The sequence below is a fragment of the Salmo salar genome, chromosome ssa09 (assembly GCF_905237065.1).
Source record: "Salmo salar chromosome ssa09, Ssal_v3.1, whole genome shotgun sequence".
NCBI lineage: Eukaryota > Metazoa > Chordata > Actinopteri > Salmoniformes > Salmonidae > Salmo > Salmo salar.
The window spans coordinates 119,283,015-119,307,638 of record NC_059450.1 but is presented as its reverse complement, the minus strand read 5'-3'; the positions used below and the strand labels follow the sequence as shown (position 1 = coordinate 119,307,638).

General features: G+C 43.2%; 3 protein-coding genes across 4 annotated transcripts; 1 reads left to right on the top strand and 2 right to left on the bottom strand.

The window, feature by feature from the left end:
* Positions 1–855: 855 nt before the first annotated feature.
* Positions 856–9,664, bottom strand: LOC106612666 (tapasin-related protein). 2 transcript variants are annotated; one of them, XM_014214065.2, is made up of 8 exons: positions 9,378–9,664; positions 9,021–9,206; positions 8,641–8,916; positions 5,041–5,370; positions 4,440–4,769; positions 3,597–3,698; positions 3,432–3,448; positions 856–1,225 (listed from the first exon to the last, which is right to left on the bottom strand). In XM_014214065.2, the coding sequence occupies exons 1-8, from the start codon at positions 9,421–9,423 to the stop codon at positions 1,211–1,213; spliced, it is 1,302 nt and encodes a 433-aa protein (XP_014069540.1). In that variant the 5' UTR covers positions 9,424–9,664; the 3' UTR covers positions 856–1,210. The 2 variants fall into 2 exon arrangements, with proteins under 2 accessions (XP_014069540.1, XP_045580369.1); XM_045724413.1 differs by having other exon boundaries at positions 5,041–5,322.
* Positions 9,610–18,127, top strand: LOC106612668 (gem-associated protein 4). The gene is made up of 3 exons (XM_014214068.2): positions 9,610–9,853; positions 9,948–10,035; positions 14,789–18,127. Exons 2-3 carry the CDS (start codon positions 10,026–10,028, stop codon positions 18,019–18,021), a joined length of 3,243 nt encoding a protein of 1,080 aa, XP_014069543.2. The 5' UTR covers positions 9,610–9,853; positions 9,948–10,025; the 3' UTR covers positions 18,022–18,127.
* On the bottom strand, positions 18,124–21,588 carry LOC106612669 (TLC domain-containing protein 3A). Its single transcript, XM_014214069.2, has 5 exons — positions 21,321–21,588; positions 20,644–20,727; positions 19,289–19,505; positions 19,013–19,111; positions 18,124–18,893 (listed from the first exon to the last, which is right to left on the bottom strand). Exons 1-5 carry the CDS (start codon positions 21,437–21,439, stop codon positions 18,594–18,596), a joined length of 819 nt encoding a protein of 272 aa, XP_014069544.1. The 5' UTR covers positions 21,440–21,588; the 3' UTR covers positions 18,124–18,593.
* Positions 21,589–24,624: the final 3,036 nt, after the last annotated feature.

The following is a 24,624-nucleotide window of genomic DNA, read 5'->3' as shown; positions in this document are numbered from 1 at the left end:
AACTTTAATAGTCATGTTGACAAAGAATTTATGAATCTTTTGAGCTCTATGGACTTCATCCAACATGTTACTGGGCCCACCCATATCTGCAGCCATACTCTGAACCTGGTTATTACGAAGGGGCTTTCTATTGAACTCTCTCAAAACCTAGGACCAAGACACATGGTGTCACGTCATTTGTCGGAAGGAGCGGACCAAAGTTCAGCGTGTGCATCGTTCCACATATTTTATTGAACTGTGAAACTATGCAAGAGACACAAATAAACTAAAGAACAAAAACAATCTCCCACAAACCCAGGTGGGAAAAACTACTTAAGTATGATCTCCAATTAGAGCCCACGATGACCAGCTGCCTCTAATTGGAGATCATCCCAAAAAAAAGCCCAACATAGAAATACAAAAACTAGAACAGACAATCTAAACTAGAAAAACCCTGTCACGCCCTGACCTACTCTACCATAGAAAATAACAGCTTTCTATGGTCAGGACGTGACACATGGAGAGGTAGTGTTTAGTTATGCCACCAGCCTCTAGAATAGCCTGCCAGAGAACCTGAGGGGGGCCAAAACTGTGGACATATTTAAAAAAGATCGTAAAATACACCTTTTTAGCTATGCTTTTCCTTAGGGTGCTTTAGTCATTCAGCTTTGTTATTCTTTCGGTTTTTATCCTCTTACGCTTGTTGTGTAGTAAATATTTCAGTTTTAATTTTTTTTCCTGTGAAGCACATTGCGTTGCATTCCATGTCTGAAATGTGCTGTATAAATAAAGCTCAATTGGATTTGACATCACTCTCTGACCTGCTTAACTTAGTAGAAATCTCTAGAGCGAAAACAGTAAACAGCAATTGTTAAATACAAATGAAAAAACAAAATTATATTCACAATCTCATCAGGGTCCTTGCTTTTCAATTTAAACTACTTCAAACAAATCAATTTCCTAGTGCATATTTTTCATATCAAACATTATCATGCATTTTTATAAAATAAAATAATTCCATGTCAAGTATTTTTATAGCAAAATTAAGCTACCTTAGACAATCTTAAAGTGGTATTATCATAGAACAGTACTATGACCTTGTGGGACAGTCTCTATATTTGTATTACGTGTACTTTTATAATAGGGGAATCAGGGGAAAAAAAACAACAAAAAAAACACACTTGATAGAGAAGTCCAGAGATGAAGAGAAGGACCACTCTGGATTGTTCTCTCAGTAGGGCTTGCGCTGAACAGGAGAGATACAGTACACACACGCAATGAGCAGGGAAGTCTCTCACAAACTCATGCACACCCACACATATACAGTCATGTAGGGTTGTCAAGATACCAGTATACTACGATACCTGATTTTCAAAAAGGAAAACAAAGCAGACTAAACACTTTGGTCCTTTAATAAAAACATACAGTATGTCAAATATTGTGTCCTATAGCTTGGAAAACAATCGTGATTCTGGGTGACAACATAAGGCTGCTTGTTTCCAACATTAGGACTGCTTTCCCTCAGGAAATGTAGGCCCCTTCATGTTTTGTTTCCTTGGCATGATACCTCAGTATCGCAATGCTGGTATCGTGATAACCCTACATTCTTGCTGCCACACACACACACAACTGCTGCCACCAAACTCTTAATACACTGCCCCCATCCCACCTTCTCCAGTATATGTGTAAATATTGGACTATACAGTGCCTTGGGAAAGTATACACCCCTTGACTTTAACCACATTTTTACATTTATTTATTTATTTATTTTTTTTTTAAATAAGGCTGTAACGTATAAAATAAAAACAAATTCCTCAGCAATCTACACACAATAACACCAAAGCAAAAACAGGTTTTACATTGATCAATTTTTCTTAACCCCAGAAATGTACATAAGTATTCTGACCCTTTGCCAAGAGACTCAAAATTGAGCTCAGGTGCATCCAGTTTCATTGATCATCCTTGAGATGTTTCTACAACTTGGAGTCCTCCTGTGGTAAATTCAAATGATTGGACACGATTTGGAAAGGCACACACCTGTCTATATAAGGTCCCACAGTTGACTGTGCATGTCAGAGTAAAAAACAAGCCATGAGATCGAAGGAATTGTCCGTAGAGCTCCGAGACAGGACTGTGTCGAGACACAGATCTGGGAAAAGGGTACCAAAAAAAGATTCAGCATTGAAGGTCCAAGAACACAGTGGCCTCCATCATTCTTAAATGGAAGAAGTTTGGAACTACCAAGACCCTTCCTAGAGCTGGCTGCCCAGCCAAACTCAGCAATCAGGGGAGAAGGGCCTTGGTCAGGGAGGTGACAAAGATCCCGATGGTCTCTGACAGAGCTCCAGAGTTCCTCTGGAGATGGGAAAACCATCTCTGCAGCACTCCACCAATCAGGCCTTTATGGTAGAATGGCCAGAAGGAAGCCACTCCTCAGTAAAAAGGCACATGACAGCCCGCTTGGAGATTGCCAAAAGGCACCTAAGGACTGACCATGAGAAACAAGATTCTCTGGTCTGATGAATCCAAGATTGAACTCTTTGGCCTGAATGTCAAGTGTCTCGTCTGGAGGAAACCTGGCACCATCCCTACGGTGAGGCATGGTGGTGGCAGCATCATGCTGTGTGGATGGTTTTCAGCAGCAGTGACTGGGAGACAAGTCAGGATCGAGGCAAAGATAGTGCAAAGTACAGAGAGATCCTTGATGAAAAGCGCTCTTGAGCAGGTTAGGACCTCAAACTAGGGCAAAGGTTCACCTTCCAACGGGACAACGACCCTAAGCACACAGACAAGACAACGCAGGAGTGGCTTTGGGACAAGTCTCTGAATGTCCCCCGAACAAACATCTCTGGAGAGACCTGAAAATAGCTGTGCAGCAACGCTCCCCATCCTACATGACAGAGCTTGAGACAATCTGCAGAGAAGAACGGGAGAAACTCTCCAAATACAGGTGTGCCAAGCTTGTAGTGTCATACCCAAGAAGACTCGAGGCTGTAATCATTGCTAAAGGTGCTTCAAAGTACTAAGTAAATTGTCTGAATACTTATGTAAATATGATATTTCCGTAATTGTTTTATTTTTATGAATTTGCAAAAATTTCTAAACCTGTTTTTGATTTGTCATTAAGAGGTATTGTGTGTAGATTGAGGGGCAAAAAACTACTTAAGTTTAGAATAAGGCTTTAATGTAACAATGTGAAAAAAGTAAAGGGGTCTGAATACTTTCCGAATGCACTGTATATTTTGCCTTCCTGTATTATACTTAAGGTAAAATGTTTATTCTATTCTAATGCCATTTACTTTGTTCGTATGCTTATCTTTTCTTATTGTTGTTGCATTGTAGAGAAGGAATCTGCAAGTAAGCATTTAGTTGGATGATGTATACCATGCGTATCCCGTATATACTACTAATAAAACTTGAAACACACGCCTTAGGTATGAAGATGTACCCACCTGATTTGCTTTTCTTGCTGTAAAAGAAAAACATTCAAAGTTCAAAGGTTGTCCTAGAAAGCAAACTATAATTAGCAATATCTCAATTGGGTGACATCATTAACAAGCTCAACCTGGCAGTGACTAAAGGTAAAGGACAGATTCTGTGGTGAACTAGACACTCACCTGAGCTCAGGCGGGGTAGCATCACAAACAAAGTGGCCACCATGACCAAGATGAATCCAAAGCCAGAGAAGAACCACAGTGCAGCGTTCCAACTGTCATACTCTGATAAAACATGACACCCAAAGTGTCAGTCAATGCAGTTTCTGTAGCATGTTCTCCTCTCATAGCATACTACAGTACATACTGTATGTACTGGGGCTGCCATCTAGTGGCCATGAATTGGTACTGCATACAATGAAATACATTTGGAATAATATCCTGTAAAGACTATATACATTGAGTTTACGAAACATTAAGAACACCTGCTCTTTCCATGACATTGACTGACCAGGTGAAAGCTATGATCCCTTATTGATGTCACTTGTTAAATCCACTTCAAAATCAGTGTAAATGAAGGGGAGGAGACAGGCTAAAGAAGGATTTTTAAGCCCTGAGACAATTGACACATGGCTTGTGTATGTTTACCATTCAGAGGGTGAATGGGAAAGACAAAATATTTAAGTGCCTTTGAACATGGTATGGTAGTAGGTGCACCGGTTTGTGTCAAGAATTGCAACGCTGCTGGGTTTTTCACGCTCAACAGTTTCCCGTATATAAAATGGTCCACCACCCAAAGGACATCCAGGCAACTTGACAACTGTGGGAAAGGGGGGAGGGGAGGGGGTCGCCCATTAGGAAGGTGTTCTTAATGTTTGGTATACTCAGTGGTAAATAAAATGTATAAAACATGCTTCTGGAAATCTGCAGAAATGTGTATGAACGCATACTGCATGTAATCAGAATGGTTTTCAGTCAAGGGTTATAAGGTTTAAAACTCCATGATAAGTTCCTAAACCACCTAACCTGTGACGTTGAGGGTGAAGCTCTTGCGGATGGGCATGCGCTGGGAGCTGTGAGACACCCTGCAGAAGTACTTGGAGCCCGAGTCGTGCAGGGAAGCGTGGAGCAGGAAGAAGGCCGACAGAGAGTAGGTCCCATCCTGGTGGTGGCGGTGGCTGGAGTACAGGACAGTGTCCAGCTTCTCTGGTAGGAGGCCTCCACCACTGGGCTCCCTGAACCACTCCATCTCCACGTCCAGGGGGTAGTAGCCCTCTGCCTCACACACCACCTTCTGCTCCCCCCTGTCCACCAGGGAGATGGTAGAGTCCACGTTCAAGGACACGCGAGGCGACTCTGAGGGACGATGTCAGAAATAACTGGCATTACAATGAGGATGTTGGCGGTATATACAAGGTGATAAAAATGGCAGTCCATGACACCTTTGATTGGTTATATTAGTATGGCTATCATGTCAGAGATGTACAAATTCATAAGTGTATACCATATCAGGTAGTGATAATAAAAGTAATTTGCTTATTCTTTCAATGAGCAAATGATGAAGCAAAGCGTCAACAATGAAATGTGTCTGCATCAAGTCCCGTGACCCATAACCCCTCCACCTTACCCATGATCTGCAGAGTGATGTCATGGCTACCAAACAGCGGAGGCACTGAGACATGGCAGACATACGTCCCCTCGCTGCTCTGCTTGGTGAGGGGGAGCGTCAGGGATGCGTCGCCCCTACCAATGGCATTAAGCGGCACCCCGCTCCCCTCTGTCTGGCCCGAGCGGCTGGAGTGGCTGAAGAGCGTGGTGCGTTCGCCGCGTCGCTGGAAACGCCATTCCACTGTCAGGTCAGCTGCCTTGTGGTCCACATCAAACTGACAATGCAGGCTCTGTTGCTTCACTAGACCCACCCGCACAGAGGGAGAGCGGGTGAGGACTAGCATCACAGCTACACACAGGTCACAGCCAAGGCAAGACAGGAAGGGGGTGCAGAGGAAGGAATTTAGAATGAGATTATAGCTAGGGTCTTACTCTGATGCGTGTGACATAGACATACGGTACAGTATGTGACTCAGACTTTCAGGAGAGAGAAGTATTGGACAATTTACATAAAAACTGTACTCATACATACAAATGCCTAAATGAAATAAACAAGCGTATAAAAGGAATAACTGACATACAGTACCAGTCAAATGTTCAGATATCCTTCAATTAGTAGGTGTCTTTATTTTTACTGTTTCCTACATTGTAGAATAACAGTAAAGACATCAAAACTATGAAATAACATATGGAACCACGTAGTAACCAAAAAAGTGTATATTTTATATTGGAGAGTCTTCAAAGTAGCCACCCTTTGCCTTGATGACAGTTTTGCACACTTGACATTTCCTCAACCAGCCTCATGAGGTAGTCACCTGGAAAGCATTTCACTTAACAGGTGTGCCTTGTTAAGAGTTAAATGTGGAATTTCTTTCCTTCTTCATGCGTTCGAGCCAATTAGTTGTGTTGTGACAAGGTAGGGGTGGTATACAGGAGCTAGCCTGGTTAAGTTTTGTATGAAAAGATATCTATAAACCACAACAGACAGCAACTGCTATATCAACAAAGTTCATTATATAGACCGGTGTCTGGTCTCCCTAGAACCATCCCTCCCTGGTACGGTATTGAACAGAACCCATTCGCTCATGTCCTCTGGAATGCTTTTTAGGCGTTCTTATCAAAATACATAATTAATCTCCTCTGTCAGTGCTATCTCATAGTGGCCCATCCTCAGTAAGACACATCTTGTTCCCACTCCTGGACAAGCTCACTGAGGGGAGTGACCTGCGCACAGACATTGTGGAGACAAATTATTGGTTCCCTATTAATCACGCCATCCCTTCACATGGTTTAAGAATAGGTAAAGAGACATTCACATATGAAGACAATATTTCATTCTGTCCTCTCTTGCTGATATTCTGCACAGCAACAGAGACATGTAAAAAACAAGTCTGACCTCTCCCCTCTCTGGGCCCCAAGTGTCTGAACCCCAGCTAAGGGAAACATGCAACTGAAAGACACCAGAATCCAAAGGACACTTTCTAATGACAAGTATCTCACATAAGCATATTATACTAATAAAACATCTTAATTATCTATGTTACCCAACTAATTCATCCACCACAGGAGAAGGTGTGATGGTGCTCTGCTGGTGACAGTGTCAGTGATTTATTTTGAATTCAAGTCATGCTGGTTAAGTGTGCCTATCACAGCATTCTGCAGTGAGACACCATCCCATCTGGTTTGGGCTTAGCGGGACTATCATTTGTTATTGAACAGGACAAATGACCCAAAACACACCTCCAGGCTGTGTAAGAGCTATTTGACCAAGGAGAGTGATGGAGTGCTGCATCAGATGACCTGGCCTCCACAATCACCCGACCTCAATCCAATTCAGTTGGTTTGGGATGAGTTAGACCGCAGAGTGAAGGAAAAGCCTCCAACAAGTGCTCAGCGTGTGGGAACTCCTTCAAGACTGTTGGAAAAGCATTCCAGGTAACTACCTCATGAAGCTGGATGAGAGAATGCCAAGAGTGTGCAAAGCTGTCAAGGCAAAGGGTGGCTACCGTTAGGTTCTGATTATTAGAGTAAGAACTCGACGGACACTGAGAGCGATTATACAAATCAATTTAAGCATTCAATAATCGAGCCTATTACGAGGCGGCACATATTGCACGAAAACTGGATTCTGTTGCTGGAGACACCACTCCGTCAATAAGTAGAATAATCATGATGCTGCCACCACAAACCAAGCTTATTCTTCCCAAAGGATCGAACAGCTGAATCGACAAAAACATTCACACCAGCACTAGTATTTAACCCTTTCTCCTATGCCGAGTCTCCACCTACACATCTAAACAGCCAATGCATCTCTGTTGCTAGACAAAACCTTCAGTTATATCTGTTCTTCCTCACTTCATCTGACATGACCTCTGCCCCAAAGTGCTCACTCCTCCAACTCATGGCTGTCATGTTGACTGGTACCAGACTGTGTCTCTTCTCCTCCCAGAGGATCCCTGATGGCTAACAATAACATATCCTGACATAATGTAAACGTTATACATTACCTGCTCTCCCTCAGTGACATGAATACGTATATCCTATTCTCAGAAGCCAACACTACATTGAAGAATCTAAAATATTTGTTTAACACTTTTTTTTGTTTAACACCGGATTCCATATGCGTTTTGATGTCGTCACTATTATTCTATAATGGAGAAAATAGTCAAAAGAAAAACCCTTGAATGAGTAGGTGTCCAAACTTTTGACTGGTACTGTATGTTACAGAATAGAGCAGTGCTTCCCAAGGTGTGTAGATATTTGCCCTAGCACTAACACAGTTAAATCAACTAGAATCCGGTGTCTTTAGGCTAGGACCAGAAATCAAATCTGCACCAGGATTGGGAAGCACTGGACTAGAGTACAGCCTACATCTACTGCAGGGGTGTCAAACTCATCCACGGATGGCCGAGTATCTGCAGGTTTTTGTTTTTTCCTTTCAATTAAGATCTAGACAACTCGGGGAGGGGAGTTCCTTACTAATTAGCAGTGGTGGAAAAGTACCCAACTGTCATTCTTGAGTAAAAGTAATGATACCTTAATATAAAATGACTCAAGTAAAAGTCACCCAGTAAATTCTACTTGGGTAAAGTCTAAAAATATTTGGTTTAAAATATACTTAAGTATCAAAAGTATAAATCATTTCGAATTCCTTATATTAAGCAAACCAGATGGCACCATTTTTTATTTTATTTACGGAAAGCCACAGGCAGACTCCAACATTCAGACATAATTTACAAACGAGGCATGTGTGTTTAGTGAGTCCGCCAGATCAGAGGCAGTAGGGATGTTCTGTTGATAAGTGCGTGAATTTGACTATTTTCCTGTCCTGATAAGCATTCAGTACTTTTGGGTGTCAAGGAAAATGTATGGCGTAAAAAGTACAATATTTTCATAAGAAATGTAGTGAAGTAAAAGTAGTCAAAAATATAAACAGTAAAGTAGATACTTGAAAGTACTACTTAAGACATTTTTTGTGGTATTTTTACACCACTGCTAATTGGTGACCTTAATCAATCAAGTACAAGGGTGGAGATAAAACCCAGACTCGGCCCTCCGTAGAATGAGTTTGACATGTATAACTGCATAACAAATAGACAGAATGAAATGTCTGCATTACTTGAAGTGGTTAGCGCCGCTCTGTCTGCGATGGCGGCCCAGTTGAGGTAGTGTGCCTGGCCAGGTGTGGGCGTTGCAGGGGTGTGTCTGAGGAAGCTGGTGATGATGAATACGCCGTCGGTGTGCCGTATGGTGCAGGTGAACCAGATGTCATGCTCCTGGGCTCCTAAACCTGGCCAACGCATCTGGGGGCTCTCTGTGCTGTACCTGCGGATCTCACACTGCAGCTGGTGCTCCACTACTCCTTCAATGTACTTCCTCATGTCCACCTTAGAGCCTGAACACACGGTTTGAAGAGCACCTCAGTGTTGAAAACAAACATTAACCAATAAAGAACACATAACCAAATCTGACATTTGTTTAGCTGTTTCTCTCATTCACCTGTAACAAGGAAGGTGATAGTATTAGGGTTCAAAGCACTGTCCCCTGGATGGCCAAACTGCAGCCCAGCGTCTCTGTGTTGGTACTCGGTTTCAGCATGTCCCTCATCATTGAACGTTACACTTTCATCCACCAGCTGACAGGGCAGCCAAGGCACCTGTTCGAAAGACTGGATTCCTGGTACCTCTGTCAAATCGCGGAATAAGTAGAATAATCACCATGAGAGTTTAAATGTAACTTCACTTTTAAAAATCTATAATTATAGGCTAACAAACATAACTCTGAACGAGCACAACATGCCTGAAACCATCAGATTAAACAAATATGACAGCAAAAAGAGGTCATAAAATAGACTACCTCCACAGAGAAATAAACAGAGAAGAATATTGACGTTTAAACTCATGTTACAAAACGGTCTCCTGGAACTATCGTTCCCTGTGCCATTCAACTCGAAGAACTTTCACTTTCATTTCACACAACTCGATGCACGTGAATAAAACAGAACCTGCTCGTGCAGCTGTCGGTAAGACGCGTTAACATTTGATTTTTACAATGGCTTGTAATAGTAAACTAATAAATCAGATATGTGAATGAGGAAGAAAGTGTTAAAAATTACTAGGCAAAACAATATTAAAACCAAAACATGCTACTGCAACTCAACAACCCCCCTATACATCCATACCATGAGTGGCGCTGTAAAATTAAACTACATTTTCCAGCTCTTCAACAAAATAAAATCCCGCCCACGTGACCGTGATGCGGACGTAAGAGTTGTTTTGAGTGATCAGAAAACACGTTTCTTTCATTGGTTTCTTGTAATATCGCCTTGGAAAGTAAGTATCTAGTTAAAGTATTAACTTGTTTAATTGTATTACAATTAGTAGAATAATGCATTGAACAAAAATGTACACGTACTCTTCGTTGTAGTTGGCTCGGCGTGGAATGGGGCCAGCGTGGATGAAAGGATGCACGTTTGAAGACTGAACTGCGCCTCACCCAAACACAATGAATCAAGGTAGCAATGCATTTGCTTATAGCTATAACATGTTTGCATTATTTGCTGAACTAGCTAGCTGACAATACACATTATTTACGGTCAGGTGTGAACTATGTAGAGCTGTGCGTTGGGGTACATCTATTTCAAGTCTAACTTTGACAGCACCCCTTTTGATTTGAACAAAACATGTCATTTTCCCATTGTAGAAGTGCTCAGTGACTTGATCTGAATGGCAACATTTTAGAAATGTGCTCAAAGTTGACTTACTTTGCATACCATACAGTGCATTCATATCACTTGACTTTATCCACATTGTTACGTTACAGGCAGTAATAAAATTGATTACATTGTTCAATCTACACACAATACCCCATAATGAAGCAAAAACATGTTTAGACACTTTTGCAAATTATAATAGAAAACTGAAATCACTTACATAACTATTCAGACCCTTACTCAGTACTTTGAAGCACCTTTGGCAGCAAGTCTTCTGGGGTATGACGCTGTAAGCTTGGCATGCGTGTATTTGGGGAGTTACTCACATTCTTTTTTGCAGATCCTCTCAAGCTCTGTCAGGTTGGATGGGGAGCGTCACTGCACAGCTATTTTCAGGTCTCTCCAGAGATGTTCGATCGGGTTCACTCCCGCATTGTCTTGGCTGTGTGCTTAGGGTCGTTGTCCTATGGAAGGTGAACTGTCGCCCCAGTCTGAGGTTTTGTGCGCTCTAGCAGGTTATCATCAAGGCTCCCTCTATACTTTGCAATGTTCATCTTTCCCTCGATACTAACTAGTCTCCCAGTCCCTGCTGCTGAAAAACATCACCACAGCATGATGCTGCCACCACCATGCTTCAGACGCTTGGCTTTCAGGCCAAAGAGTTCAATCTTGGTTTCTTCAGACCAGAGAATCTTTTTTCTCATGGTCTGAGAGTGCTTTAGGTGCCTTTTGACAAACTCCAAGCGGGCTGTCATGTGCCTTTTACTGAGTGACTCCGTCTGGCCACTCTAACATAAAGGCCTGATTGGTGGAGTGCTGCAGAGATGGTTGTCCTTCTGGAAGGTTCTCTAATCTCCAGAGAAACTCTAGAGCTTGTTCAGAGTGACCATCAGGTTCTTGGTCACCTCCCTTCTCACCCAATTGCTCAGTTTAGCCAGGCGGCCAGCTCTAGGAAGAGTCTTTGTGGTTCCATTTAAGAATGGAGGCCACGGTGTTCTTAGGAACCTTCAATGTTGCAGAAACGTTTTTGTACCCTTCCACCAGATCTGTGCCTCGACACAATCCTGTCTCGGCGCTCTACAGACCATTCCTTCGACCTCATGGCTTGGTTGTTGCTCTGATATGCTCTGTTTACTGTGGGACCTTATATAGACAGGTGTGTGCCTTTTCCAAATCATGTCCAATCAATTGAATTTACCACAGGTGGACTCCAAGTTGTAGAAACATCTCAAGGATGATCAATGGAAACAGGATGCACCTGAGCTCAATTTCTAGTCTCATAGTAAAGGGTCTGAATACTTATGTAAATAAGGTATTTCTGTTTAATTTTAACATAGTTACAAAAATGTCTAAACCTGTTCTTCGCTTTGGCATTATGGGGTATTGTGTGTAGAGTGATGATTATTATTATTTTTTTTAAATCAATTTTACAATAAGGCTGTAACTTAACAAAATGTGTAAAGTCAAGGGGTCTGAATACTTTCTGAATGCACTGTATATCTTCATCACTGGGGGTGGGGTGGGGGGGGACTGTTGATATTGATATCACTTAAAAGTTTACAAACAGGGTTGTCAAACTATTGTGTAATTACTTAAATATTTCTTTAATAACTGCCATTTTAACCTTAAACATCAACTATCAAAAAACGTGTTAACCTGTCTGGGAACCTGGAACGTTTGCGTCCCACCCTAGTCAACAGCCAGTGGAATCGCGTCGCGCGAAATACAAATACCTCATAAATGCTATAACTTCAATTTCTCAAACATATGACTATTTTACACCATTTTATAGATACACCTCTCCTGAATCGAACCACGTTGTCCGATTTCAAAAAGGCTTTACAGCAAAAGCAAAACATTAGATTATGTTAGGAGAGTACCCTGCCAAAAATAATCACACTGCCATTTTCAAAGCAACTAGCATGCATCACAAATACCCAAAACACAGCTAAATGCAGCACTAACCTTTGACAATCTTCATCAGATGACACTCCTAGGACATCATGTTACACAATACATGCATTTGTTCGATAAAGTTCATATTTATATATAAAAACAGCATTTTACATCGGCGTGTGACGTTCAGAAAATATTTTCCCTCAAATGCTTCCGGTGGATCAGCGCTACAATTTACAAAATTACTATTCGAAAACATTGTTAAAATGTAATATTGTCATTTGAAGAATTATAGATTAGCATCTCGTGAATGCAACCGCATTGCCAGATTTAAAAATAACTTTACTGGGAAATCACACTTTGCAATAAACGAGGTGCTATGCTCAGAAAAATAGGCTAGGCGATACAGGTTAGCGCCATCTTGGAACCATCTAAAATCAAATATACCATTGGAAATATTCCCTTACCTTTGATTATCTTCATCAGAAGGCACTTCCAGGAATCCCAGGTCCACAACAAATGTAGTTTTGTTCGAAAAGTTAATAATTTATGTCCCAATAGCTCCTTCTTGTTAGCGCGTTCCGAAGGCTACTCATAATGTACGAGGCGCGCATTGTCTTACTAAACGTTTCGGAACGAGAGGGTACCCACGGGCGCCCACGTCATAGTAGTAATGGCCCTTCCCCTATGACCAACTTTCCAGGCCTCTCGTTCGGTCAGTTTTTACCGGAGAAGACTCAAACCACTTTGTAAAGACTGTTGACATCTAGTTGAAGCCTTAGGAAGTGCTAAATGAACCCTAACTCACGGTGTGTTTCATAGGCAAAGTGTTGAAGGTGATTCCACAAATCAGATTTCCACTTCCTGCATGGAATCTTCTCAGGTTTTGGCCTGCCATATGAGTTCTGTTATACTCACAGACACCATTCAAACAGTTTTAGAAACTTTAGGGTGTTTTCTATCCAAATCTACTAATTATATGCATATTCTAGTTACTGGGCAGGAGTAGTAACCAGATGAAATCGGGTACGTTTTTTATCCGGCCGTGCAAATACTGCCCCCTAGCCCCAACAGGTTTTAACTTTCATTTGTCATATTCACATGTTGTAGCTTACACCCTATTTTACATCATCTGAGGTTGTCTTGTGACTGCCATCGGTTAAGACACAACATGCTCTTGAATACAGGGTGTGTGTCATGTTTTGGCTGATAAATGTACTAATAAGTTGACATTTCAACTTACAAATTGTACCACAAAGAAGGTTGGAAGTCCACACATAGAATGTTGATTTAGAATGGGAATATCTGTTTTAAATTCTACTCATCTTCCAAAGGAAACCTATCGAAATCATAGAAATATAGATAATAGAATAGACATGATCATTTCAAGGTTGTACACAGGATTTTTATTAAGAATGTATGTGTTGTAATTTCAGGAAATGTCCAAAATATATCTGCAGTAATAGTGGAATGGTGTGTTTCACAGTATTACTTACCCTCCAGTGTTGGGATTGGCTATGATATTTGCTTATTGGTTTCTCCTGCCTGAATGGCATCTGATTTCAAAATGGGAAAGCTATTTTGACTTTAGCTGTGTTAAGTGGTCAATGTAGAAATCACTGTCATTTCATGATTTCTAAAATTCTACACTGTTTAGCTCAGTTTCAGAAAACAAGCACTGAATAGTGTAGGGAATCAGTGTACCATCTAAATCGCTGTGTATTATTTTTAATAGCAAAAAAATGTCTTTACAGCTGTTTGAAGCTGGTGGACCAAAACTGAAAGTAAAAGGCTCAAATGCAATTCTCCGCCATATTACGGGGAAATGGGATGCGGTGGAGGAAATTTGTTTTGAATGCAACCAAGTGCTGTTGCAAATCACCTAGCATCCACAAAGGTGCTACACCTGTAATTTCACCCCTATCAGTTGACATTTGAATGTGGGTGGATCGGCAGGTAACCTAGTGGTTAGAGCGTTTGGCCAGTAACGGAAAGGTTGCGGGATCAAATCCCCGAGCTGACAAGATAAATGTTGTTCTGCCCCTAAGCAAGGCTGTTCCCCGGGCGCAGAAGACATGGATGTCGATTATGGCAGCCCCCCGCACCTCTGATTCAGAGGGGTTGGGTTAAATGCAGAAGGCATTCACTTGTACAACTGACTAGGCATCTCTCTTCGTGATAGTAATTACAAGTTCAAATTTCAATGGCGTAGCAGCTAAATTGCAGTGGTCTGAAGGATAGGTCCGTTCTATGAATTATATTTGTGAGATTGAAATGACACCCACCCTGTATTCAAAAGCATGTCTCAACTGAAGCTTGCAACCCTATTTAAGCTTTTTAAATGATATCAAACTCAACCGTTTATCGTTTCCAGTGATGAAGACATGGATGTCTCATGGTACGGTATGCAAAATGGGTAACTTTGAACACCTTTTATCTCTGGAATATTTTGGAATTCAGTTACAAAAAGTAACTTTCTGACAACTTCTTCCATGGGGACACATGTATGCAAAGTAAAAAAATTATCAAAGAGGATCTGTCAAAAAGTGCCTGAACTCAAATGGATTTGGCCCTGGGAACCTGGTTTTTGTACTGAACTAACAACTCTCTAGTCTACTCCGGTGTTCATACGTTCTAACTGTTCTGCTTGTGCTTTCAGATTCCTGGCTGAGCTGTGAGAAGACTGCCGTTCTCCAGGGAGGCTTTCTGTTGGCCAACAGATTGTGCCAGCCAGCTTCACTCAGTGCCCTACAGAAGGAGGACTGGAGTAAGGTTGGCCACCCAATTCTACAGGCTGTCAGAGAAATCTGTGGGCAGGAGCGAGGTAGCTGTCTGAGCAGTGTCCGCTGGAAGAAGAAAATCATCTGCGTCTTATGGAGCAAATTACTGGGGCGGGAGAGCGAAGAGGACATGGAAATCGGCTGGAGGGAGAATCCATTCTTCTCCCTGCAGAACAGTCTACCTGACATTAGCCGAACAGTGATGTTTGAGCTGGTCAAGTTGAAAGGCTTCTCTCAGATCTATGCCCAGCTGCTTTTGTGTCTGCCGTCGTCCCACCTGAGTTCTGAGCTAGAGAAGCTAGTTCAACACATCACCCGTAACAGCACTGAGGAGGACGTCTGCGTCCTGCTGGAGGTGTGGTGGGAGCTGTGGAAGGGCAGGGGGGGAAGACAAGAGGACGACCTAGATAAGGTCTTTACTAGCCAGTGGACCCGCCTCACCAACACCACTGGCCTCTCACCTCATGCTGCCAAAAGATTCAAGTCAAACCCAGATACCCCAACATCACCACCATCCACCACTGATGTGCTGTCCATTCTTTTTCATGCTCTGGAGGAGATGAAAGAGCATCTGAGCACCTCTGACCTTTGCTACCATGCCCTATCCAACTGCTTCAACTCCCTGTACACCTCACATCTGATAGACCAAGCTATCATCCTCCCAGCTGAGGTGCAACTTCAGAGCCTGACCAGTACGGTGACTGTCAGAAAGAGGCATGCTGGGATAGAGAAGTTTGACCTGGTCCAGGTGATAAGCGAGGCCCACAGTGACCTGAAGGTAGCCCACACACCCTCCCAGTTTAAACCCTGTGGAATGACACTAATGCAAGCCCTGCAGACTGTCTCACAGCTCACTCAAGCCTGGGAGAAGAGAGGGCTGCTGGAGATGACCGACAGCGGTGACCCCAGTGTCTTGGCACTCTGTCTGAAAAGCTGTCTGGCCAGAGTGCTCGAGTCCCTAGAGGAACTTTCCATGTCTGAGACCATGGATGAGGGTGAGCGCCAGACACTGAACAATGTGCAAAGAACTTTTAGAGGCTTGTTCGGCACACTGTCCTTCCCCGACACAGAGAGCAACGCTGGGGAAATGGCCCACATTGTCGTAGCCATCATTAACCACCGCTTGGAAGGCTTCCAAGATTTCACTATGCTATTTGCCACTGAACTGAGCTGGTCCCTGAGTGTGGAGGAGTGGATCAGCTGTCTGGAGAGAAACAAAAACGCATTCCAGCAAAAGGACATTGTCATGAAATTAGTCTCCACTCTCATTGCAAAGTGCCAAATAGATACTTTAGAAGTAGAGCACTTCAGAAAGCTGAAGGACATTATTGTGAACATTTTCGCAGAGCTCCCCTTAGCTGAGAAAAACACAACATTAGCGGAAATGCTAACCTGCTCCATGAAGGGTCTCCAGGGCTCTCTGCCCCAGGCTGTGACGGAGGGTTTTAGTGAGGAGCTCAACATGGCGTTCAACTGCATCATCCAGGGTGGAGTGGCGCAGAACAACCTCAACTTGGCCGTGGCCGCCATAGCCCGCGTGGCCTTTCAGAACCCAGAGGCCACCTTGCGTCGGTGCTGCCATCTAGCGGTGGTGAACCATGGGGCCCACAGCCTCCTCTCCAAGATACTCCAGCAGCTCTCAGGGCTGAGGGGCGGTGCCCCCGGTTGCACAGAGGGGACAGGCAGCTCTGCGGGGAGCTTACTGTGCAGCTGTCTTCAAGATACTGCCATGACTAAACTGTCCTCGGCTAAGGAGGAGGACCAGTTCCTGCATTTCCTGGTTGCACTGATGCAGCCGAGCATTTCCGAGAGCGGACAGAGTTTCCTGCACCCTGAAGAGGTTGTGTGTGCCTTCGTCCTGCCTCACCTCTCCCCCTCTGGCTCTAGCACCTGCAGCCTGGAGCTGTGCCTGCGTTTGCTCCACTCTGCATTTTCTCTGGATTTCCAGGATGCATCTCCACACTGGGTCATGAACTGCTCCCCGTTCCCCCTCCTCTGCGTCCTCTGCCAGCTTCTGAACGAGAGCTGCAGGTGCTGGGAGCTTCCTGCAGAGGGCGCACCGCGTCACTTATCAATGGAGTCAAAGGTGCTGCTCGTCACTGTGCTGACTGCATTGGGCAAGGTGGTGGGACGGGAGGTGGCCTCAGCCCCTAACACCTGGTCCAGAGCCCTCTTCTGGCTCTACAATAAAGTGGAGGCCCTGGACTGGACTGTTCGCTTCCACCTGAAGGTAGTGTGGGGTGATCACTTCAAAAACGAGGTGCCATCCTCACTGTTGGCTGTGTGCGAGCTGCCGGAGCAGGAGTGGTCTGGCCTAAAGTTGTCCCAGTATGGGCAGGGCACAGGGCTGCTGGCGTGGATGGAGTGCTGCGCCGTCTCTGACGAGGTTCAGGACACCATGCTGACCTCTCTGGCTCTGGACCAGCACCGGCCTGACGACGTCAACATGTTCAGCAAAGGCTTGCTGGTGGCCGTGACGCAGACCCTACCCTGGTGCACCATCGCCGAGTGGGGCAGGCTGCTGAGAGCCATGCGAGAGCTGCTCCGCTCAGGCCGGCTCCACGTGCCTTACTCTCTGGAGTACGTGGACTTTCTCCCCCTGCTGGACCTGCGGGCCTTCTCCTGCGAGCTGCGTCTGTCCGTGCTACTGCTGCGTGTCCTCCAGCTGCTCTGTGGCTCCAGCTGCAAAGACTGGCTGCCTGGCCAGGGCTGGGCCCACGTGGGGCGGCTGTACGCCAGCGCCATGAGAGAGGTCATAGACTCCCTGAGGGGAAAGCTGTCACAGTCTTCCTCCAACAAAGACCCAAAAGAAGAGAGGGCAGCTACCACCACCGCCAGCCAGGAGGTGCTATTTGTACTGAGCCAGCTCTTCTGCCATGTGCAGCACGTTCAGGTGATGATGCCTGGCGGTCAGTGCGAGTCCCTGTTCCTGTGTGCACTGGAGATCCTGACCCACTACGAGGCAGTGTTGGCCGCACACCCCAGCAGCAGCTCCCACCTGGAGACCGAGAACACTCGCCACTTCTTCACCACCATCACAGACAACCTGGACAGCGCCGAGATGAAGACTGTGTTGCATCAGAAAATTGCTCAGCTGTCGTCAACAGGTTGATGCACATTTAAGACAGCGCTTGAATGAGGGTTTATTGTTCCCAGCCTCAAATAAAATGTTCTGACCCAAAAATCTACTTTTGAATAAAACTGACAAATTGCATGTATTTTGAATGGTTTATTAATCAAAACAAACTTTGATCATCCACACTAGGACACAACAGGGTTACAACTTGACCAAAAAGCTTGGCCTGTCAGTGCTTCACCTATTTCATTTGTGTGTCAAATCTATTGTCTAGTGCAACATTTCACATAATTATTTTTGTTAACTATAAAAAAATAATTTTGGGATTAGATGTTATCCTGATTAGTCATGATGTCACTCTTTCAGGTAGAAAACAATTATTCAAAAATCACTAAATATTTCTTGCACAAGCTATATAGTATAACAGTATGTCTGACCCCTGAGAATTTTAATAAATACCAGTCATTTTGTATTCATAGGCAGTTGCATGTCCTAAATTCCACAGACCATTCCTTCAGGCAAGGATTGAAATAACTCATGGCATTGAAGACGAGAGGGCAAAGGAAGCATAATTGACATGTTGCTAACCACAGAATTAGATGGCACCTCTAATCTGTCTTTGAGCCATCTTTGTGAGCAGGTTGACCCATTGACCCAGTCTGACGCAGGTAGAGGCGATAGGCCTTGCGACACAGCAGCACAAACCAGTAGATCTGAGGTGCCAGTATGGATAGGTTGGCTAAGTTGCAGTGGAGCTGTAGATGGAAAGGCACTTTGTGGAAGGGAATGGTGTACTGCTGACCATACACCCAGTACATGTAGGGGAAGAGCAGGATACGGCAGGTGAAGAAACTCAGCAGAACCATCACACCGTTGACTCTGTGAAGCCATGAGTCCTCTATTCCCAACTACAGAGAAATATATGGATTGTTTAATGATTGTACACCGAGTTATAGTACAATTCATACTATGCTCAGTCTTCCTACAGCGCAACTCAAAAACGGTGTTTATCTGGGAGTGGCCTTACCTGGATCAGAACCTTTCCTAATGAGACAAACGGAGTGCTGAATTCTGCCATGAAGAAACAGCCAATGAAGAAGTCTCCACCTAGACCGGTCCTGAGGAACTGGGGGAGAAAAATAAACGGCATGATATGAATATTAAAAACGAACTCATTGAGCACAGCCAGCTTTTGAGGATGACACGGCCGATTCTCAACAAACTGGACTAGTCACAAATTTCAACTGCCGATGTAACACATCAGACCTAAAGTTACTGTACAGTAATTGTGCTCCTTCCTCACCAGAGTGATGGGCATAAAGACCATGAGGAGGACCATGTGATGAACCACCAGCAGGGGATGCCGGAGGAGGAACAGCTTGATGGTAAGGAGGGAGTGCGCCCTGTACGCCTCGTGCCCTTTGACCTTTTGACTGTGGTAGTTACTCAGATACATGGCGTAGAGATCAAAGGCCATGTAAGGAGCGCCAAACCACACAAATTCATTGGTCAGTCTGTGCCTACAGAAGATGGTGACATACCGGTACATTAGGATCATGATGAAAGTAAGCACTTACACTGGATTGTGTTTTAAAACTGACTATTTAACCAGTGAAACAAATAGAAATGTGGCCTTATCCTTTATCACTGAATCCTCCTCCTACACCCAAAGAAACTGGAGGGTCGAGTAAAATCTAAATAGGCCATGTTTTGGTTAATCATGTCACATGACCTGGAATTAAACATTTAAAAAAAGGTCCCAAACAGTCATTCTGATTCCCATGTAAACCAACATTTTGAGTGACTAAAATAAAAATCACCCATAATTTGTTTTGGATAGAAATGCTAAAAATGAGAAGGGGGGGGGAAGTCTCCTCTCATGGCTAACTACCAGGAAGTTTGAAAAGACAGGCTGAGTGGGCGAGAAGCTTATATTCATGAGCCCGACGTTGAGTGACAGTTCTTTGAAACGCCCATGTCAAGCAACTTGAATGCAGTTGCAGTAAAATCGTCAAGCAAATTTGGTGATACACAAAGCAACTCAAACACTGACATTGTACCAATTCGTTTTTTTATTTTGCTATACATCTTCCATTTCTCTTGTGAGGCGGTTCACAGCAGCACTGACAGCTGTGTTGACTTGACAACTGCTTCTGAGTTTTGAACGACCTTCCCCGCTCCCTTTTGGTTCCATGCTGGCTGAAGACCTAGCTAGCTAGACAGTAACGAACTACAGACGATAGGGGAAACACATATCTTTGCCATAGATGAATAGCATAAACGTTTAATTTATATTTGCGGAGACCTTAAGCTCTTTCAAAACCTGTTTTACTATGAATAATTGAGGAACAGTTTCAGTTACGAAGGAAATAAAACACAGCCAAACCCTGCAGATAATGAGACCACAGTGTTAAATTGGGGTGGGTGGGGGGGGGGGGGGAAGTTGTGCTCAATTTAGTCTCGAGAGAGGACTCTGGCGACGGGCTCTTGTACATGCCAGTCTTTTATCTATCAGTGTACTACGGCCTCTGCCCCCAAAACTCTTGTTGTAACAAAGATTTCACTGGTTAAATTCCCACTCAGAGGAGATGAGATTACGCAATCCCTACACATGAGGATTGCTGTTTAAAATGAAATAATTTAAACATGAATTCTTACCTGTCAGACATCACATCATTGGAGGCAGTAGCAATTATGAACCCAACAATAGTAGCCAGAGTGGCATGGATAGAGGACATCAACCTTGGGAAGAGATGGAATAGATGAGATGAGGCTATGAAAGTGCGCACAATTGTTTTTTCATTGGTTCTAATATTACATTTAAAATAGCAAACACATTTTTTATATTAATTTATTGGTGTGCCAGTTAAAGGGTTATGTAGACAATATAGGGTACGTTAGTGATTGTATATTTCTAGATAGGCTTCATTTAGTGTATTTTAATTCCATTACTAATACGGCAATAAATTATTTTCAGATAAAGCATTTTTTTCAGTTGCATGTACGTTTTTATTTAGACCCTTTTTGGAAGTCCATCTGTCGCTCAGTGAAACTCCATTCTTTGTTAAGTACCGATCGTATTTTGACATTATTAATGTTGAAAAACGGGTTAATGGCAAGTTAAAATGCTCTTGGTTTTAAAGGGGAATCGGCATATTCAATGTCTCCTGTAAATACAGGTTGCGATTCAGTTCTGATAGATTTTTCTCCGGAGTTGTTTCGATAGATCTAGAAATCTGCTCACTGAAATACCTAGTGTCAGTTACTAGTTAAGTCATTCAATGACAAGAACTGGTAGGTTATGTATACAGAAATTGTCACACAATAAAGCCTACCTTTCGCTGACCACAAACACATCTGCATCATTCCAATTTTTGAAAACTGATTCAAGCACTTTCCTGGATATGAAGAACAGTCCCGGGAAAAATACAACGCCACAAGCTAACATATACATGATCCGGCCGAAATACGAGGAAGCAGGAAGCGAACCGTACTTGCAGGCGTTCACGGTGCAGATGCAAATGAATAGTAGCTGAGCCTTTTAAGCTCAGGTACTATTCAAATAATTTTGCATCTGACTTAGAAGTGTGCGGAGACTTCCCTGTTTTTTCTGAGGAAACCTTCAAAATAAAAGCTCACATTTCAAAACATTGCAATGTCGATTTCAAAATATATTACAATTAATCAATGACCATTTATTTGTATTGTGCTTATAAGCAAAGCCAACAAGAAATGTATGAAAACAATGAGAAATATTTATGAAAACAATTAAAAATATGGTATAAAAAATATTTTTAAGACTGGTTTACAATAAAGAAAAATAACTGTGATGGGCATAAAGACCATGAGGAGGACCATGTGATGAACCACCAGCAGGGGATGCCGGAGGAGGAACAGCTTGATGGTAAGGAGGGAGTGCGCCCTGTGCACCCTGATAAAAGTGAGGTTGGAAGTACTTATAAGTAGGGTCTTTACTAGCCATATCTTTTTAGGATGAATGTCATCTAAACATCCAGCAGCACTTCATACTCTGCCTATTCCATTGCCCCCAATGCAATACACCAGGGGTGTCAAACTCATTGCAAGTGTGGCTTGTTTGGTGTCTGCTGTGAAGGAATACCACAACAAGTCAACTACTTGATTGATCAAGGCATGTCATCCAGCAAAGGCAGCAGCGCAGTCATCAACTACATGCACCAGTTCTTCACCAACTACGGAGTTGGGGAAACATGTGTGGACCTGAATTGTGATAACTGCAGTGGCCAAAAAAAGAACAAGTTTGTGCTCTGGTATTGTGCCTGGCGGAGCATGCACAAGCTCCACCACAGCCTGGACCTTCACTTCCTGATCACAGGCCACACCGAGTTTGCCCCCGACTGGTGCTTCGGCCTCATCAAGCAGCGCTTCAGAAAGACAAGAGTGAATACTTTGTCTGAGATGGCTGGTGTTGTGAAAGACAGCACAGTGACAGGGGTCAACATCTAACAGCTGGTTGGACTGGAGGATGGTACGGTGCTGGTGGAAGGCAATGGCTGGCAACAACACCTAACTCCGTACTTCAGGCCGCTGCTACAGATCAAGCAGTACCAGCACTTCAGGTGAATATCATTTTCATTGCATTGTATGAGGTTATTCTTCTTATCTAAACTTGAGAGGTGAATTCATGTTGTGCAAGGTTTTAATGTTTTCACATTTTTATTTCCTGTTTTCCACCTTTGATGCTCTGCAGCCTGGTGTTGTCGCCAAGGAGCGTTCAGTCAGGACCAGGTTTCAGCTGCTGCGCAACGCTGACATCCTTCCTCCCATAGATGGTCTGCCTGTAGAAGCACCACCTGGACTAGACACAGCTAGACAAACATATATTTTTGAGAAGATCAGGGAGTTTTGCGACAAAGAGGCTTTGGACATCACATGCCCTGCACCAAAGTCAAGGGCAGGACAGAAACAGGCTCTCCGAATATAGATTCCCTTGTTCGTGCGTGGTTCAGACGGACCAGTCATCAGCACTATCTGCAGTGCTTCTATTCAAATGACTCTCTCCTAACACACACGCCATACTTTGCTGCTACTATTATTTTTATTATCCTGCTGCTCAGCCACTTTACCCCTGACTATATGCATACAATTACCTCATCTTTCACTATCGTTATTGATCTTGTTCGTGTACATACTGTATATTATTTTATTTATATTGACACTATCTATTTCTGATATTGCTGCTATGCAAGTAACCATTGTCTGTACTGTTTACACCTTCTGTGGAGATCTGTCCACTTTGCAAGACTTAGCAAAATATTGATATATAAAATGAATATTGATATGTGTGGTCGTAACATGATTTTGTGACATACCACACACTCACTAAACACAAATGTTTTGTTTGTAAATGATTTCTGAGGGTTGGAGTGTGCCCCTGGCTACCCGTCAATAAAAATAACATGGGTGGGCCTGTCTGGTTTAAGGAATTTTAAATAATTTTTACTTTTGATACTTAAGTACATTTTAGCAATTCCAAGTACTCAAGTAGTATTTTATTGGGTGACTTTTACTTTAGTCATTTTCTATTAAGGTATCTTTACATCTGGACACTTTCTGTTCACCTGGAAGTGTTCCTTATTGTAGGCTACTACCAATTTTAGTCTTAATCTTTACTACACTATTCATTGTTTAGCACATGACCTCACATGTGAATCCTTAAGCCAGCCCCACCCATCTCTTTAAGAGGGTGTGAACAATGCTGAATGGGTGTAGACAAAGGAGAGCTCTCCAGTCGGTACCAAAACATTCAAAGGCCCTTTTCTCAAAAGTATATCAACTTTTAAAGCAGAATTACTTTCCCATTGTTCCTCAAATGCAGTGTATGATATACCATTTTGTAGCTCTGAGTCTCTACTTTACTCTATCTGGTGTCCTTTTCATGGGAGACTTAAGGAATACGGAGTGTTTAAACAACATACTCTCAAGCCAACATATTTGACATGTCTGTGCACAAAGTACCATCTTACACAAGATACCTTAAGGAATTCACTCTGCCTCCCAAATGGCACCATTCCCTATATAGTGCACTACGTTAGACCAGAGCCCTATGGCCATACTTATGAGGTTAACAGTATCTTTTTGCGTTTTGACAATTATTTTGCACTACGAAAATTTCACCCGATTAGTAACGTTTTACACAAGAAACCTTACACTATAAGAGGTCTGGGGTTAGGCCACTACAGCCTGTCATTAAAGACTGTAGAGAAGACGGACCAGATAGTAGACTGGTCAGGCTATCAAGGGGCACACTTAAGACTCCATCCATCCATTCCTTTGTCTTGTTCTTCCAGAAACACAGAAACTCTTCGCTCCCCTCCCCTCTCTCTCTCCTCCCTCATTCCTTCTCCTCCCATCCTCTCCACATTCCTCTCCTATTCCTATATCTTCCTATCTTCTCTACCAGACCTTCAGGCTTTAGCTAGTGCTCCATCACCTCTCCTGTAGAATAATAGAATGGAGACGTTGTAGAATTTTAATGACAGACATTCCACTCCATTGTAACATTCCATGCTGGCTGGACCAGACCGACAGCCTTAGTGTTGTAGTTAAGGGTGTGATATTAGGAATTTCTAATTCATTGATTCTTATCAGAAGCCTGAA